General features: G+C 48.7%; 1 protein-coding gene across 1 annotated transcript in view; it reads left to right on the top strand.

The window, feature by feature from the left end:
• The window catches only part of SCTR (secretin receptor), a 416,552-nt gene that overhangs the window by 342,214 nt on the left and 56,642 nt on the right, over positions 1-17,696 (top strand). Inside the window, exon 12 of the mRNA XM_085647486.1 lies at positions 17,537-17,578. Coding sequence (XP_085503612.1) covers positions 17,537-17,578 — 42 coding nt within the window. The remainder of the gene's footprint in view (positions 1-17,536; positions 17,579-17,696) is intronic.

Raw genomic sequence — 17,696 nt, 5'->3', positions numbered from 1 at the left:
AACAGACACAAAAACTAAAAAAGAAACAAAAGGCGAGGCATAAGGGCAAACAGTGCGGGTCAGGCTTCCTCCGGGGAACTTCAGTGCAGACCATTAAGCAGTCGGCAAAAGGAAGGAGTACCGGGAGGCTGGGGACGGGGGGGGGGGGTCAAGGAAGATGAACGTCATATGTAGTTATTACAAAAGGTGCCAGGAACCATCAAGGGTCAGGGGGACATGGCGATATCGGTGTCCACCAGGGGGGGCGTACAAATACCCCGCGATACGCGTTCCATTGCCCCCAGATTCTACCCCATGCCCCCGGCCTACCACGGGCCACATACACAGTCTTCTCCCTGAACATACACCAGTCCATATTCTCCTTCCATATTGACACGGTGGGCGGCCGTTGGGCGCCCCAAAGCTGCGCTATATCTCTCTTGGCAATCATGTTCCCCAGGGCCGCCCACCGAGTCTGAGCCGCGCTGTAATCATTGGGCTCCCACACATTCAGGACACAGCGACGCACCTCCGGCAGCAGCACAACCCCAGTGACCTGTCCCATAATCGTATGGACCCGGCGCCAGTAGTCCGCCACCTCGCGGCACTCCCACAGGATATGAAGAAAGGTGGCGCTGAGCCCACAACCCCGCTTACAGAGCCCGTCGTCGGAAAATCCCATCGAGACCAAGCGAGGACCCGTCACATACACCCGGTGAAGAATCTTGAGCTGTACCAACCGGAGACGGGCCGGAATGGCGACCTCCTTGGGGGACGACAGTGCAGACTGCCAGTCCTCGTCGTCCAATTCCACCCCATCCCCCATCCAAGCCTCCCGGAGGCGCACAAAGAGGTCAGCCCGATGATTAATCAGTTTTTTATAAGTTAAAGAAATGGTACTGTCAGGGACATGTCCGTCAAGTATGCGGTCCTCGAGGGGCGAGGAAACCGGGATCTTGGTCCCCTCCCCAAAGACCGAGAGCAGGGCGTGTCGAACCTGGGCATAGCGGAAGAACTCCCTGTCCGTAAGCTCGTATTCGGCCTGGAGCGCCGCGAAAGTCTTAACCGTGCCCTTATGCCACAGGTCTCCCACTTTGCTGATACCAATCGTATCCCACTGGTCAAACCCCTTCGTAGTCCAGAGGCTGCCCAGGCGGTCGGAGGCAAACAAAGGAGTAGCACATGTTAGTCGCTCACTCCAGCCCGTGGCCGCAGTGGCAGCCCTCCAGGTCCGCACCGCAATCTTAGTAGGACCCGTAAGGGTCCGGCCAGCCGAGCGGGAGTAAAGTGCCCTGTTATAGTTCCCGCCGGGAAGCAGGAACTTGTCCATCTCATACGCCGGATTCAAGCCAGGCGCATACGTGGCATGGTTAATGGCCGATAGCTGCGAGGCCCAATAGTACCTGCGAATGTCAGGAAGCGCGATGCCCCCGTCGTACCAGGGGAGAGTAAGCTTAGCAAGAGCAATACGCACCCGCCCGTCCCACACCAGTCTCCTCTGCAGGCTCTCCACCTCCCGAAAGTAGGCCACCGGGATAACGTCGAAGGAGTTCTGGAGTGCATAGAGGAACCTGGGAAGGGACATCATTTTGAACAGCGCGGCCCGACCCAGCGGGGACAGGGGCAGCCTGCACCACCGGGCCGTGTCCTCCCGCAATCGCCGGAGTGGACGCAGGAGATTCTGCTCATAGCGGGCCACCGGGTCCAGCGAAACGTATATCCCCAGGTACTTAAAGCCGCTCAGAGATATTTGGATCGGAAGCCGAGGCGGCAGGAGAGGAGGACCACCAGAGATGGGATAGACGCAGGATTTAGACCAATTGATCGTGAGACCCGAATTGTTCCCAAATGAAGTCAGAACGTCAAAGAGGACGTTGAGCGACTGCCGCGGTGAGGTGAGATACAGGAGAATATCGTCCGCATACAGCGAGACCCGATCTTCGAAGCCCGGGGCCCACCGGATCCCCCTAAGCGAGGGCTCCCAGCGGAGCCAAGCAGCGAGTGGCTCCAGGGCGAGAGCAAAGAGCAAAGGGGACAACGGGCACCCCTGCCTCGTGCCCCTGCCGAGGGCGAAGGGCCGCGAGACGCGCCCATTCACCACCACCTGAGCCATGGGTCCCGTGTAAAGAAGCTTCACCCAGCCAATAAATCCCTCCCCAAAGCCAAATTTAGCCAAGACAGCCCAGAGGAATGGCCACTCGATGGTGTCAAAAGCCATCGTGGCATCCAAAGAAACCAGCACGGCCGGTTCGGAGAGGAGCTCCGCCCTGGCCAGGGCGCCGTGAAGACGCCGCAAGTTAAGAGCAGTGTTGCGGTGCGGGATGAAGCCGCATTGGTCCGGATGAATAAGATCGCACACGACGCTCAACAAACGATTGGCAAGGACTTTCGCCAGGATTTTAGGCTCTGCATTTAGCAGTGAAATAGGCCGGTAGGAAGTACAGCGGTCTCGCGGCTTGCCCTCCTTGGGGATCACGACTATCGTGGCCAAACGCTGGTCAGCCGGAAGGGAACCCGCCGCGAGAGACTCACGGAACATGCGACTGAGGAAGGGCGCAAGCTTATCAGGGCGCAATTTATATAGCTCAATGGGCAGCCCGTTGGGACCCATAGCCTTGCCCGAGCGAAGGGAGCGGATCGCGGTCGCTATTTCATCCGCCGACAAGGGGGCGTCCAGCCGCTCACGGTCCTCAACGGACAGGCCGGGCAAGGCAATATCCCTCAGTAGAAGGCGAGAGTCGTCCTCATCTCTGTCAGTCACTGGGGAGTACACAGCCCGGAGGTGGTCGGCGAAACATTCCACAATCTCATCCGGCTCAGTCACACACACACCTTCCGCAGCACGCAACTCCGGGACCACACGATTCACTCTCTCCTTTTTGTCCAGCCACGCAATCAACTTTCCCGCCTTGTCCCCGGCGTCGTACAGTCTACCCTGCTGCTCCCTATACATAGTTTTGGCCGCGTCAGTGACCAGGGACCTATATTCAAACTGTTTCAGGCTGAGGGCATGGAGCCCGTCCGGAGTGACATTCGCCTCCAAGGCCGACTCCAGCCCCGAGATGTCAGTCTCCAGCCTCACCACTGCCTCACTCTTGACCTTCTTAGCCACCACTATCTGGGAGAGGGCGTGTCCGCGGATCACGGTTTTAAAGGCTTCCCACAGGGACATTGCAGACGACACCGACCCCTCGTTATCAAGGAAGTATTGGTCCATAGCCTTAACCAGGCTGTCGCGAGTCGTAGGGTCTCGCAGGTACCACGGGTTAATGGGAGCGATCCGCCCTGCAGACCGCGACCCGGTGTCAAAAAGAAGCCACAGCGGAGAATGGTCGGAGATACCCCGCGCCAGGTGCCTGACCTCTCTAATCCGACCAGTCTGCGCCGCGGGCATAAGGAAGTAGTCTAACCTAGAGAGACTCCCATGCGCCCCCGAGTGAAAGGTGAACTGACATTGGGTCGGATGCATTAATCTCCAGCTATCCACCAGGCCGAAGGTCTCCAACATCCCACCCAGCCATGCCTGGGCAGCGGGGAGGGTCCTTGGTGGGTGACGATCCAGTTCACCCGAAACCACAGAATTAAAGTCCCCGCCCATGAGCAGGAGGCTGTCCGGAAGGTCAAGCAGCATTCGACCCAAGTCAGTGAAGGTGGAGTTCTGGAGGCCCGGGGGGACGTAGACTGAAACCAGGGTAAGGGGCTGCCCCTCCCACCTCCCAATCAAACACACATAGCGCCCTCTGTCATCAGAGACTATCTTAGTGATCTCCACCGGAAGGGAGGTTCGCAGGAGAATGCCCACCCCCCTGGAACCAGTTGTGAAACCAGAATGGGCTACGAGGCGATATCCCCCCCTGTTCATTGCATGACAAACATTACCAACCAGATGCGTCTCCTGGAGAAACACCACATCAGGAGTCAAACGACGCAAATATTGCAGCACTACACCCCGCTTGATACGGTCCCCCAACCCATTGACGTTCCATGACATAAGCTTCAACCCGTCCCCCCCCATCCCCTCCAATAGATCAAGGGTCCCCCAGCCTGCAGCACAGTTCCCAGATGTGAACAAAAATCAATACCTCGCCCTGTAAACAAAAAACACACAACAAAACAACCCCTCCTCCCCCCCAACCCCACCCCAAGTCCAACTCCCCCCACCCTGCACCCCTGCGGGCCAAAAAACCCCCCCAACTTGCAGTGTGCCTGTCGCCCCACTAACCCCATTCTACGAAAAGACCCCGGAGGAGGAAAGGGACCCGTCCCCGCCTGCCCCCCTCACAGGTCCTGGTGAAACACAATATACAAAAGAAGTAAGACCAAACTGAACAGTGCAAAACGTCAAAATCAAGGACCAAAAGTCATTCTAAAGGGGACCCGTCACCTGCGGTGCCCGCAGAGGGTCCGGGACGGCCACCTCCGTCCGGCAGCGAGTCCAGCCAGTCACTTGCGGCCACAGGAGAGTCAAAAAAGGCTGTCCGATCCCCATGTTCCACTCGGAGTTTTGCAGGGTAGAGCATCGAATACTTTAGGCCCAGCTCGCGGAGACGACGCTTCACCCCTTGGAATCCCATCCGCTGTTTCTGGACCAGTTGCGTGAAGTCCGGGTAAAAATTGATGGTCGAGTTCTCGTGACGAACCGGGCCGTGGGTCCGTGAGGCCTGCAGAATAGCGTCGCGGTCCCTGTAGTGGAATAGTTTGGCCACGATAGGCCTCGGGGGGGCCCCCGGCCGTGGCCGACCGCCCGGAACTCGATGGGCCCGCTCCACGGCAAAGAACTTACTGAGGCCAGCCGGGGACAACTGTTGCAGGATAAGTGCCTCGACCACGAGGTCAACCGGGCGGCCGTCGGAGGACTCCGGTACACCTATGACGCGGATGTTGTTGCGTCGGGCCCGTCCCTCGAAGTCCTCAAGCCGCCGGGCCATATGATCGTTGACCACCCTGATGTCTCCAAGCGCGGCCCGCAGATCCGACACCTCCGCACCGAGGGTGGAGGTCCGTGTATCGAGGGCCTGGACCCTCTCGTTAGTTTTGGAGAGGTCGGCCCGGATCAGGGTGACATCAATCGCGACGGTGTCGATCTTACGGGCCAGGGCCTCGTATTGCGTGGCGATGGTTTCCCTGATGCCAGCGATGGCGCCCATAATGTCCTGCAGGGAAAGTTCCGTAGAGACGTTCATGCCTCCCCCTGCAGCGTCCGGGGGGAGGCCAGCAGCGCCAGGGGACCCCCTGCCCTGGGTGTAGCGGTCCATGTTGTTGCTCTGGACCGCTCCCCCGCGGAGGGAGGCCTTGGTCTTGCGCCCCTCGGGACCCCCTTTGCCCCCCATATGAACACGGTCACTCAAGGGGACCTCCAATCCAGAGGTGCAAGGGCACCAGCAAGAAGACCTCAAAATGTCGGTATAGGGGGTCCGAGGCGATAGGCACTCTAGTGGCAGGTGGAGGAAAACCTCGTGCAGAGGCCCAGGAAGCACCTCGCCACCCCGAGCGCACCCGCCAGCTGGTCTCCTGAAGTCCAAAACCGAAACCGAAAGTGGTGGATCGGCAACTGGCACCGCGCTGAAGCCGCTGTTGTTCAATTGCAGCCCGGCCCCACGGGTCACCTTCACCCCGGTCACCTCCGTCGGGTGGGTCCCAAAAGTTCCGACGACGACAACTCAGGATTCCCAGGTCCGAGATGATTTTTGAAAAGAGATATGTGCTCAGCAGGTCTTCATCTCCCAGATTCCATAGACCACATCAGGATATTCTCAGGATAAATTCCGAGGAGCAGAAAGGGTCCGGGGAGCCCTGTGCTCACGCGACCATCTTGGATGCGCGCTAGGCTCCTCCCTATTATACCTTTCTAATGGCATGTACCACTCCTGAATGTTTCGAATTTTCGAAACTCCTAACTCTGATTGGAATAGGAAAGGGGAGATGATCATCACACCATGCTAAGTTTAATACTTTTCTTTAAGCTCATTGTTCTATGTTGCCTTCCTTTAATTTACTTTCTCATGCTTTATTTCCGACAAGTTAATCAATACAATGTATACAATTTTATTTAAAAATCCTTTCCGTTCTCAGGACATCCTGCTTGTTCCCAGGGCATGTTACTGTTTTTCTTTTGGATGACATTCACAGGCTTTGCATCGCGGCTCTTCGGTCGTTACAACTGCGCATGCTAATGGTCACGTGATGCGCAAGCTTCAGTGCCGCACCGAGGCCCAAATGCGAACTAATAGAGAGGTCAAAGTAAGAGAGTATTAAAATAAAAAATAAATGATTTCACTGTATACCACTTATCTCTACTCTATTCCCATTTACTTATATAAATCTTTCGCATTAGCATTTTAGTAAACTTACATGGTTTAGTTTCAGCAGAACATGCGCAATATCATGTGAGTTCCAAGCGGCCATTTTATGGGCAACCGCGCAGCTGCAAAGATTTCCCTCCAAGCGATAGTACGTCTTACTGCGTAGATGCAGTAGACGCATGTGCAATGCAGAATCCTGCGTTTAGCAACCATTTTAGAGACACACGGGTTACTTGTTAGTAATACACATAGGCAAGCTTCCCCTAGATTCAGTGTACAGATTTTCTGGTGCGTTATTAGTACTTACAAACACAATTATTACAGTATTACAAGTTATTTGAGAGGATTGCTTCCGAGCAAGTCTCTTTTATACGAGTCCTTGCTCCATCACCCGTGTTGTGGGACTATTAGCTTCGGAATCTCCCCTGCTGGGACAGACGGCTTTTCAAGAGGAAGGGGAAGAGGAGAAATATTTTGCGTATGGAAATGGACTATATGAAGGGGAGGTTGAGACCCCAAACATTGATCAGGACTGAGGGCCAAGGCATGCTAGTCTCCCTTCTGTGTGACAGGACATCACCCAGGGAAACCTGTACCACCTGATCTTGAGCCTCGAGCACCTGCATCTGCCTGCTTTCTAAGCCCAGTGTGCCCTATAAGGAAGAGGAGAGTGTTGGAGAAGAGCAAGGTTCAGTGGGAAGCCCTGTCAAATGAATGCCCGAATGAGAGATTCGAGGTGCACCAATCAGGATGTTCCCTGTGCAGACTTGAGTCGACGATCCTCGTATGCTAAAAGTGGGCTCCCATAAAGATAGCATTGTAAAAATTGCTGTACAAGGAGGGCGGAGTCCTGTGTGGAACCATTGCTATGACCCTGTGTGCCAGGAGTGACCACCGTTGAAAAAATTGCCTGACAGAGAAGGGCAGAAACCTGTGCAGCATTGTATCAGTGAACCTATATGCCAAGAGGGGATGCCGTGCTAAGGACTGCCATGTGGCAAAGGCCAAAGTCTTGTGTGGCAGCACTGTATGCCACAAGGAGCTGCCGGGAGTAACTGTGCCATGTGGACTGGGCAGGAGCCCGGAAACTGTGAGCAGCAGTGACCCATTGATCACCAGGAGCTACGAGGACTGCATCCAACCTGACCACTGGATTGAGTGAAGTGGAAGTATTGCTGCCTCAAAGGGATCAAGATCCAGAGCATCAGAAGCACTCCCCCCCCCCCTTCTTGAGGAGCGTGGACACTTACTTTGAAGGAGGAGCACAGAAACACCTGTGACCCCTGCTGGGGCAGGATCGCAAACCTCATAGGAGAGCCTGCATCTGCTGAGTACTGCAAGGATGCTCGTGTGCAGCTGACTCACCTGAGCAGGACTGCAGCTGTTGAGAGTGCCGCGGCTGGGGTACTCTCCAAGATGCTGCATGCTTCCTCTCTGCCGGAGCAGGAAAGACTTGCCTACCAGGCTCTGGGGGACTTGCTGCCAAGAGCAGAGTGGCTCTAAGACACTTTTGATGTAATTGAAATGTCAGAGTGGACTCTTGAGTTAAAAGCCTTCTTAATCTGTGTCACTGGAGTAAGGCCTACATGTGCATTCACTTTTTAAAGTTTGATGTGAATGGTAAATAACACTGATTGCATTGCTTAGAATGGGTGGGACAGAGACTTGTCAATGAAACACCAGAGCCCTGACCTCAAGGGGGAAATGTGTTATTGTCTGTGAATGCCATACTTTCCCTTTGAATGAGTAGTGTTAGAAATAAAATACTTTGTTTTGTTATAAAAATAAGTATTGGTCTGGGCATTGATTTATTGCTGCTGCGTGCTGTTTGAGTTATGAGCTGTCTTCACTAACCTGTTTCAACACCGATGATCCTCCCACCCCCCAACGGAGTCTTAGACCGCTCTTTCACGTCTACCACTGTGACTCAAGTGTAGAAGAAGCACTTTGCCCAGTTGTTCATGATCCACTCTTAGGTTTGGGGCCCGGGACATCAGGTGTGAAAGGCCTCAACCACCACGGTTGGGCCCAGTAGCCCCTGCGTGCCCCATGGAACTCTGAGAGGGTTTCTGACAGGGACACACACTGTGTCTGTCGGGGTATATCTGCCCTAAGGAGATCCTAGAGTCCACAGCACTCTCTTCCTGGGTTCCTAACATAGTTCCTTCCCCAGAGTCAACTATACCCTCTTCCCTTTTACCCACTGTCTGTAATGAAATTAGTAAGGACCTCGCTGTCCCTACTCTTGTGATCCCTCTTTCCCTGCATAAATCCTTCATCTGATCTATGGCTATGGTGCTGAGATCTATTACCAATCCTGTATTTTCCATTGTCTATGTTTGCTGACTTTGTGCATACAAGCTGGACTTTTTGTACTACTGGTGTAAATTGGAAATGGACAATACCACACCTGTATCCAAGGCTTCTAAACGTTAGGTGCCTCCCTGCTTGCCGCTAGTTGTCAGAACCCAGTTCAGAGGGCCAAGGGGCGAGCAGGAGCAACTGGGCTTTTGCCCATATGCCCCGGGACCTGGCAACTGGGCAAGTACTCCTTCAGCTTTTGACTCACTGGTAGTGTGGGTCAACCAGTTCAAAACTTCTCTGGGGGCAGGTAGACATAGGGGATACAGATACTTCACCCGCCAGTAGTGATACAGGCATCACCAAAAACAGGCCCAGAAACATTATCCATAAGGAACAACCCTTAACGGAAACAATCCGAACCACAAAGATTCCATCAACCTCCTCTTCAACTTCAACATCTGCGGTTCCTTTTTTAGGAACAAGCCATCCAGACAACGTAGACCCAGGAGGGGCAAGAAAGGGAACACCCTCCGAACTCCCCACGGACAAGAAGATTACAAGGAGCCAGCGATAATTGATCCTGACAACTTGGTTATCAACATCTCTTCAACTTTCTTGAACAGTCAAGAAATCAAATTGCTTCAAAAAGGGTCTTCTTTTGTTCCAACATACTCCTCTAATCATCTGGAGGCAGAAGTGAGCTTTCATAGATTGATGCGCACCTTAAGATTAAGGCATTTTTTTGAGAATGTATTGACCGAACCGTCTGTGCAACCAGATAACACCCTAGCTGGTTTGAAATCCAAAAGTTCTTACATGGCCCCAGTGAGCCACAAAGTTTTAGATACCTATGAAACCTTGGTCAAACAGGATCTACAACATATTTTTAGACATCACAAAGTCAAACAATCGAACATGACACCTAAAGACAAAGCTTTATTGAGACATTTGGCCGACAATCCTAACATCATATTTCTCAATGCGGATAAAGGGGGAGCGCTTGTCATAATGGACTCTGCACATTACAATCGTAAATTAGAGGAACACGTACAAGATACCACGACTTATTCCATACTCGAACACAACCCCACTTCTCAAATTCAGTTGATACTTCGGAACATCGTGGATAAAGCAGGCCGTGACGGTACTATTGGTGAGCAAGAACGCACATTTTTCATTCAAGACTTTCCGATATGTCCTACCTTGAGAATGTTACCTAAGATTCACAAAAATCTTGTTGATCCACCCATGAGACCGATTGTTTCCAACCGGGGTTCCCACCTCGAACCAGTGGGCAAATACCTTGATAAACGCTTTCAACCATTGGTACAACAAATGTCTACATATATCAGAGACACCACCGACTTTTTGAACATACTCCAAAACTTCAACACAGAGTGGGGAGAAGACATGTACCTTTGCACCATTGACGTCACTGCCCTCTATACTTCCATTCCACACAATCTTGGGATAGAAGCCATCGAATTCTTTTTACTACAATCACAACTGCAACAGGATTTTAAAATCTTTCTATTGGAACTTCTTCATTTCACCCTATACCACAGTTACTTTTGTCATAACAATCAATTTTTTCTACAACTCAACGGCACTTCCATGGGAAATTGTGCAGCTCCTAGCTACGCGAATTTGTTCATGCATAAGTTTGAATTAGATAACATCATTAACATCGATCCATGGAAATCACATTCATTATTATTTCTCCGTTACATTGATGACATTTTTTTGATTTGGAGCGGTTCAAAACACTTATTAATAAACGCCATTGATCAACTCAACAACGTTGATGAAAGATTAAAATTCACGTACAACATTCACAAGTCTCAAATCAATTATTTGGATGTGTTGGTGTACATCAAGGACAATCGCATAGAAACCAACTTATACAGAAAGGACACTGGCAGGAACAATCTCTTACACTTTACCAGTTTTCATCAACCAGCACTTAAGAGTCATTTACCATATTCCCAACTTCTCAGGATCAAGAGAATCATTTCAGAATCTACACAATTCACACAGCACGTTTCGATCATGGAACGTCGTTTTCTCGACCATGGATACCCTCAAGAAATTCTCACCACAGCCATCAATCGAGCATCAACTAAACCCAGATCTCAATTATTGGACAAAACATCATCCAGAGCAGTTATTGTCTCTAAATTTTCCACTGAAAGTTTTAATCTCAAGAAAGTTATCTTGAAACATTGGCCCATGTTGCAGGTGGAACCTGACTTCAAGAACATTTTTTCGGCCAGACCTTTGTTTGCTTATGAGAGAAGCAAAAACTTAATGGAGCTACTCAAACCGCCAACATTTTTTGATCCAGCTTTGACACACAAAGGCACTGTGCCTTGCCATAACTGTGGTAATTGCAACAACATCATCAAGGGGAACTGTACCCAGCATCCTACACCTGGGTTTAACATCAAGTTATATGTTACAGCCACTTGTGACTCTAAGAACCTTGTATACATGCTCAAGTGCCCTTGTGGTCTGGTATACATAGGTAAAACTGAAAGAAAGATTAAAACCCGATTGAACGAACACAAGAGCAATATCCGCAATAAAAACATCAAATCCACAGTGGCAGCGCATTTCAACGATCACAATCACAATATCAGCCAATTAAGATTCTTGGTATGTGAAATAGTATCCATCAAAGAAGGCAGAGACAATCGCAAATTATTACTCCAAAGAGAGACCGCTTGGATTTATAAAATGAATTCACTAGCACCTCACGGACTCAATGACCGCGTTGAATTCAGTTGTTTCATGTAAACAACCTTTGTTCTTTGTACTATGTTCTGGTTTCACTCACATTTCAGTGTCTTGCCAATAACTCTTTACTTTAGACCTCTCTTTAGCTTTGAGCGTCTCCTTTTTACTATTTTTGGTTTCTAAGAATGTTTTTTGCAACTCGTTTTATTTTCTTTGATTTGATCAACATATTATTCACCACCCCCTTACCTATAAGTGTTTGTCTTTTTCTGTGCTATTCTCACTATTCCTATGTTTCTCCCGTTTGGAATTTAGCTGCTATATTTTTGTTTTACACCTTTTTGATCCGCATACATTTTCCATTTTGCATTGCAACATTCCTACATTTCCTTATTGTTTATAATCGTGTCTTGGCCGCCATGTAGAGTTTCTTGGAACATTTATCCTCGTTTACATTGAATCACACATTTGGCTGTTTTTTCTTTTTCATCTTCTTGTAACTTTGTTGTCACCTTTTTTATTAACAATCATTTAGCTCTTTCAATATGGCCGTCACAGTAATGGTTCAAGCATACTCCTCTTTTCACTGTTTATAACCACAGGAGTTAATGGGCGCCATGCAAATTTTTTTTGAACTTTTATCCTTGTTTACATTGAATCTGACATTTGGTTGTTCTTTGTATTTTCTCGTAACTTTGTTGTCACTTCTTTCATTAACACACATTTACCTCTTTCAATATGCCCGCCACAGTGATGGCTTTTAGCACACTCCCCTTTTCACTGTTTATAACCACAGGAATTAATGGCCGCCACGCGAATTTTCACTCACTAACGGGAGCACACCGAACGCTCTCCTCAGTCTTATCGAGGTATGCATTTTTTTTCTTTCCTTGCAGTTCCGTTCTCACATTCTAATCCATATTGTGTTTAGTCACTGGGTTATGGGTGCTATACCTTCCGTACACGTTCTTTAATCACCGCGTTATCTATTCACATTGTCATTAGCCGACACACAATATGTTTTTATCATTCGGCAACACATTGGTGTTTTCCAATACGGGCATTCGGTCCCTTTCGCTATCTTTTGACCTAACGGGCAACAATTTATTTTCCCTTGCTTTCTTCTCCAAATAACACACGATCGCAGTTTTCAGTCATTTGACACCTTATGACCAACATCAATCTTATTCAATTGGTCGCTTCTACTTACTCCTATTTTTCACATTTTTTCAGGATTCCTCCTGATGAAGGGTAATGTTATACCCGAAATGCATTGGGGTTTATTCTTCAGTTGCTCCAAATAATTCGAATTCTTGAAACTCTTGCACTACTGAGAATCTCATGATTACAATGAAGTTTATCTCTTGGTGAATCATCATCAATAAATTAGTTATTTTCAACTTCTTGGAAACTTTTGGTTTATATTGGATTTGCGACATTGTCACCCACTAGTGGCTGTGCTATAGGAGGGACACCACTCATTGTTGAGTGGTGCAACTGGCGCTTAGATATAGGGGATGAACACAGGCTTACAACTCAAAATATGTTCGATAGCAACAGTAACTGATTGTCCGGTGAAATACTTGCTTTCAAGAACATGCATTTATAATGCAATAGGTCTCGCATTTTAGAAACTTTGACCTATTGGTATTGTAAATGAAAATGCCTTTTATTATTGCAGGTGTTTTTTAAACACATTAATAAATGGCATTGTCATTTACAATGCAAATTGGTCAAAATCTAGCAATTGCGAGACCTATTGCATTGGAAATGCTTGTTTAAACATTTTTGCTAAGGCTGCTGTTGGGTCCCAGCCAGGCCTGTATTTGAGTAGGACTCAGAATGCAGGCGGTCAGTATTAGAGGTGAAGGAAGGGGGAGCACAAAAGCAAGCATGCTAAAAGACAGAAAACCCACCACCTCCTCCCCATAAACATAAACACTAAAACCTTAAGATAGATGTTCTGGAGACGAGTCTCTAAGAAGTCGCTATTTTTGATGTTATATTTGCTGGATTTTTACCGAGATCCCATTTGTTACGTTTTCTCAAATGTTCAATTTATCTCTGGCAGCAGGGCATTAGTTAGCTGGTCATGTGGCTGGGACAAGCACAATTATATAATTTAGATGGTGCTGAGGAATTTTCAGGTTTGATTTGGAACCTCAACAATACAAGCAAGAGGGGGGGGGGAGAATGATTAACAAGAGGATCGGGACTTCCATTGTCGGTTTTACCTCCTCCTGCCTCCACCCCAGCAACCAGGTGCTCCCCAAGGTATGCACCAAAACGGGGTGCGCACCCTGCCAGCTTCTGCGGGGAGATCTCACTGGGTCCCTACGACTGAATTAGACATAACACCGCACACATGCAAAGCAACTGCAGGGCAAGGCAGCTTACGGTCATAGTGAGGACAATGTTGCAGCATGTATGGTGCCCTCTAGGATCTTGTGGACCGCTGTGAGAGAATGAATAATGCCCCAGAGCCGCTCCAGCCTTTTTGGTCGATGTAGAGCAGGGCTTTCTTCTGCGCTACAAAAGGCGGTGGTGATGAACGGAGCATCAGAACCAATCAAACACTCACACCCAGTCAACAGATCTGGGTTTGATCCATCACCGTTCTTTAGCCCACTCTGCCACCCCAGTTCAGACATGGCCATATGCAAATCAGTCTGACCCTGTGCCTCATGGGAACAGCCCAGCCCGAACTGCCAAGCCATAAGTTGGCAGGGTATGCTCAGACGTGAGTCCCTTGCTCACTTTGCTACTGGTTTCAAGCAAGCCTGGCTGAAGACGGCTGAAATGCCAGAAACCGGTCCTAGGAAGCTTGTTTCCGGTCCAGGGAAGGCATGGCTTGGCAGTTCGCGCTGGACTGTTCCCATGAGGCACAGGGTCAGGCTGATTTGCATATGGCCATGTCTGAACTGGGGTGGCAGAGTGGGCTAAAGAACGGTGATGGATCAAACCCAGATCTGTTGACTTGGTGTGAGTGTTTGATTGGTTCTGATGCTCCGTCCATCACCACCCCCTTTTGTACCGCTTTCTTCTGCGCTACAGCGCTGGGTCGCACACTGGGGGGCTTGTTATAGAAATTGGCTCAAGGCGCGGCTTGTGGACTCCGTCACACCACTAGGGAGCATGAATCATATACGTGATGAGCCGATCTCTTTGGCTCATCAGAAATATTCTTCACCGCTGGAGGGCAGTGCAGCACAGTAGAGACCGCTCAGGTCCGGTTTCGAATTAAATGGCCACTCCCTCCTGACTCTGAGGCTTGGAGATGAACTCCAGTGTGTCGAGGCACATAACCACACCAATCCTCCAGCCTTTCAGAGTGCTGAACATGTGCTAGGCGGTCAGAAATGCAGCACTCAGTACTCGCTCACTCTGGGACAAAGGGGCCGCCCACAGCACTCCCCACGTGCTGAGTGGAAGGACGCAGGGCACGTCCTAGAGTGGAGGGCAATCCACCTCCTCCTGGCTGTCGTAAAAAGAACGAGACACTGTAGCTGCAGTCGGCGTATTTTTTGTAGCCTAGTGGCAGGAATAGTAAGCATCCTGTGACTCAAGACATATCCCTTAATCTCACAGCTGCTCATGTAAAGCGTTGTCACACCGGCGGGTCAAGTTTACACTATATAAAATGGCAAAAAAAAAGCAGTGTTGGTGGAGCGCTGCTAACCTGGGCCATTACATTCCAATAGAAGACACCTAGCTGCTCCAATTCAGCGATGCTCAGAGACTGGTTGGACTGCAGCCATGATTGCAGCTCTGTGTATGTAATTGAAAACAAGCCCAATTCCCTTTTTTTTTTTAAAAAAAAGCCCCCAAAAAAGCAAACCCTACCAGAAAGTAGCCCAATTGCCGTGGACACCGAAAAGTTTAGAAAAGCTAAATAAATACAATAAACAGAGCGGGAGAGCGAGAGGCACAGTGCCTAAGGCAGCACCAACACAATTGGTGCAGTAAAAGGAGATGAGTGGGATGCTACATTTCCATGTACGCAGCAATGGCTGCGAAGCTGAACACAGGGAAACAGTAACAGACCAAGAAAAAAAATAGTCCCCCTAAGACCACATAAAGCGGAATGATAGAGTAGTTAGTCCCTGCTGCCTGGGAGGAACTGAAGAGAAAAAGGAGGGACAAAGAGGCAAGACTGACCACTAGCAAGCAAGGATTTTTAAAGGACACCTAAACAAACAAATCGAAAGCAGGGGGATGTATTTAAGCACACAAGAGAAGTTACAACAGGTCTTGAATGCTCGACCTAAAAAAGGAGTAGTTATATACAAACAATACACAGTCAAATACAGCATTCACAAACAATACACACAGCCCCTTGAGGTCAGGGCTTTAGTGTCTTAATAGGCAGTGCCTGAGTCCCACTGCACTCTCGATAGCGGTAGTGGTTATTCCCATACACAGGTGACATTCAGTTTAATCCCCACTAGCAGTCCGACTCTCAGGGGTCCCACTCTAACTCGAATTAAAGTCAAAAGTCTGACAGTGTCGAAGCGCTATATGGCAGGGAAGTTTCTGTGGGCCTGATGGGTACATTAGTAATCTTCACAGTGGTTCCACATGGTTTACATGATCGCCAACTTTACACTGCACATGGGCTATCGCCGGATCAACACAACAGTAATTTTCCTTTACTTTCCTTTGCCCTGCCCTTCCTGCAGAAAGCAGCCTGTCACAGCAGGAGCTTCTCCAAATCTGATAACCCCCAACACAGGCTATGGGAGTAACTAGAGGTTCACACCTGGATGTCAGCCACAGTGATATGTGTATCAAAAGGTTACCCCAGGGTCTCAGCCATACTCTTTATTATACGCCTTTCGGAGATGTGCCCTGGCTCCTTTCCAGTGACCGCTCCCTGAATCAAAGATCATTCGTTGATGTATACTGAAGAGCCTGGCTCTCCCCTCCTCCAGTGTGTTCTACCCAGCTCACAGGAATGCACCATTCCACAGTTCTGGCTGGAGCGAATTCCTGTACCTCCGTATACTCCTCCAGTCAGCCCGAGTCTCGCAAAATGAAACCCAGATTCTTTGATGTATTGTACCTTTCACAGGCACACATACACCCAGATCATGCATATAACACAGACGCACTGTACGGCACTTTATACTAACCTAATGTAGGCCAATGGTAAGTTAAACTCATAGCAGCGGAACATTACATGAGTGAGTCTGTAGGCCTCAATCAAGGGACACAATTAAAAAGGCTTTCTCACTTCTATTGATCCCTACACAATATATTGCCACTACAAAGCTTGTGCTGCTTACCTCCTGGCAAAGGCAGTAGCCTTTCACCATTTTGAGGATAATTTGGGCGCCCCTCTCAGTCCAACAAGACCGCAATCCAATAGACAGGCCTTTGTTATGGCTCACACACATGATCAGTGCTCGCCCATGACAACAAAAATCTGCACCCAGGATCAAGACATCATTGGAGTTGATGCCAAACAGGGCAGGAACACAAGTCAATCGCCATGCAAGGGACTTTAACGTCCCAACAGTGGTCGTCAGTGTCTCTGCTGCACTGAAATGTCCTAGAACTGTTCTCTAACTACAGCTCACTGACGACCACCCTCACTGGAAAAAGTAAAAGGACTAACTTTCCCAGGTGGGTCTGCTCCGGCTGGAGCACAGAGATTAGATTATGTTAATATTTTGAAAATGTTTTTGCAATATGTTGTTGTAAAGCATTCTGATCCCTGTGGTTATTGTTCACAAATAAACTAACAAATGAACACGTAAAGTATGATACCAGAGATCCAATCTGCAGTCGATCAACTGATTGTGGGTCAGTATTTCGGATGAAATATATTGCATCATGATAATATTGAATCAACGACATTGCAAGGTATGTATATAATTAATGTACTTAACTCCACCTTTACTTACCTCTGAGGGTGAGTATACGTGGAGGTAATAATAGTTTCTATATACTTATCTTGTGATGTGGTGGTAGTGGGTGGAGTAGATGAGATATTATTATAGGTCAGTATTGACGATCTGGATATAGTGAGATACAACTTACCAACATGTTCTTTAAGTGACTACAGTGAAAACAGAGCAATCCTCCTCCATGTTTGTCTTATTACTTCAAGATTAATTTCAGTGACAGCAATAAACACAAAGAAATAGCAATTATTTTTTGTAAAAAAAAATATATTTTTGCATTTAAATTGCAAATCTTGCATTTCTTTCCAGGGATTTGTTGTGGCTGTGCTCTACTGTTTTCTTAATGGCGAGGTAAGTCACCTACAAATATGTACAATTGAAATCTGTGACTATCTATGGTTTACATTTAAGATCACTAAAAGGTTAACCTTAGGTGGGAACTGTATAACATGTTTAAAATATATAGATT

Source organism: Triturus cristatus, chromosome 3_2, assembly GCF_964204655.1.
Source record: "Triturus cristatus chromosome 3_2, aTriCri1.1, whole genome shotgun sequence".
In the NCBI taxonomy this organism is placed as follows: Eukaryota; Metazoa; Chordata; class Amphibia; order Caudata; family Salamandridae; genus Triturus; species Triturus cristatus.
Note: the sequence above shows the minus strand (reverse complement) of the source record. Positions and strands in the feature narration are given on the sequence as shown.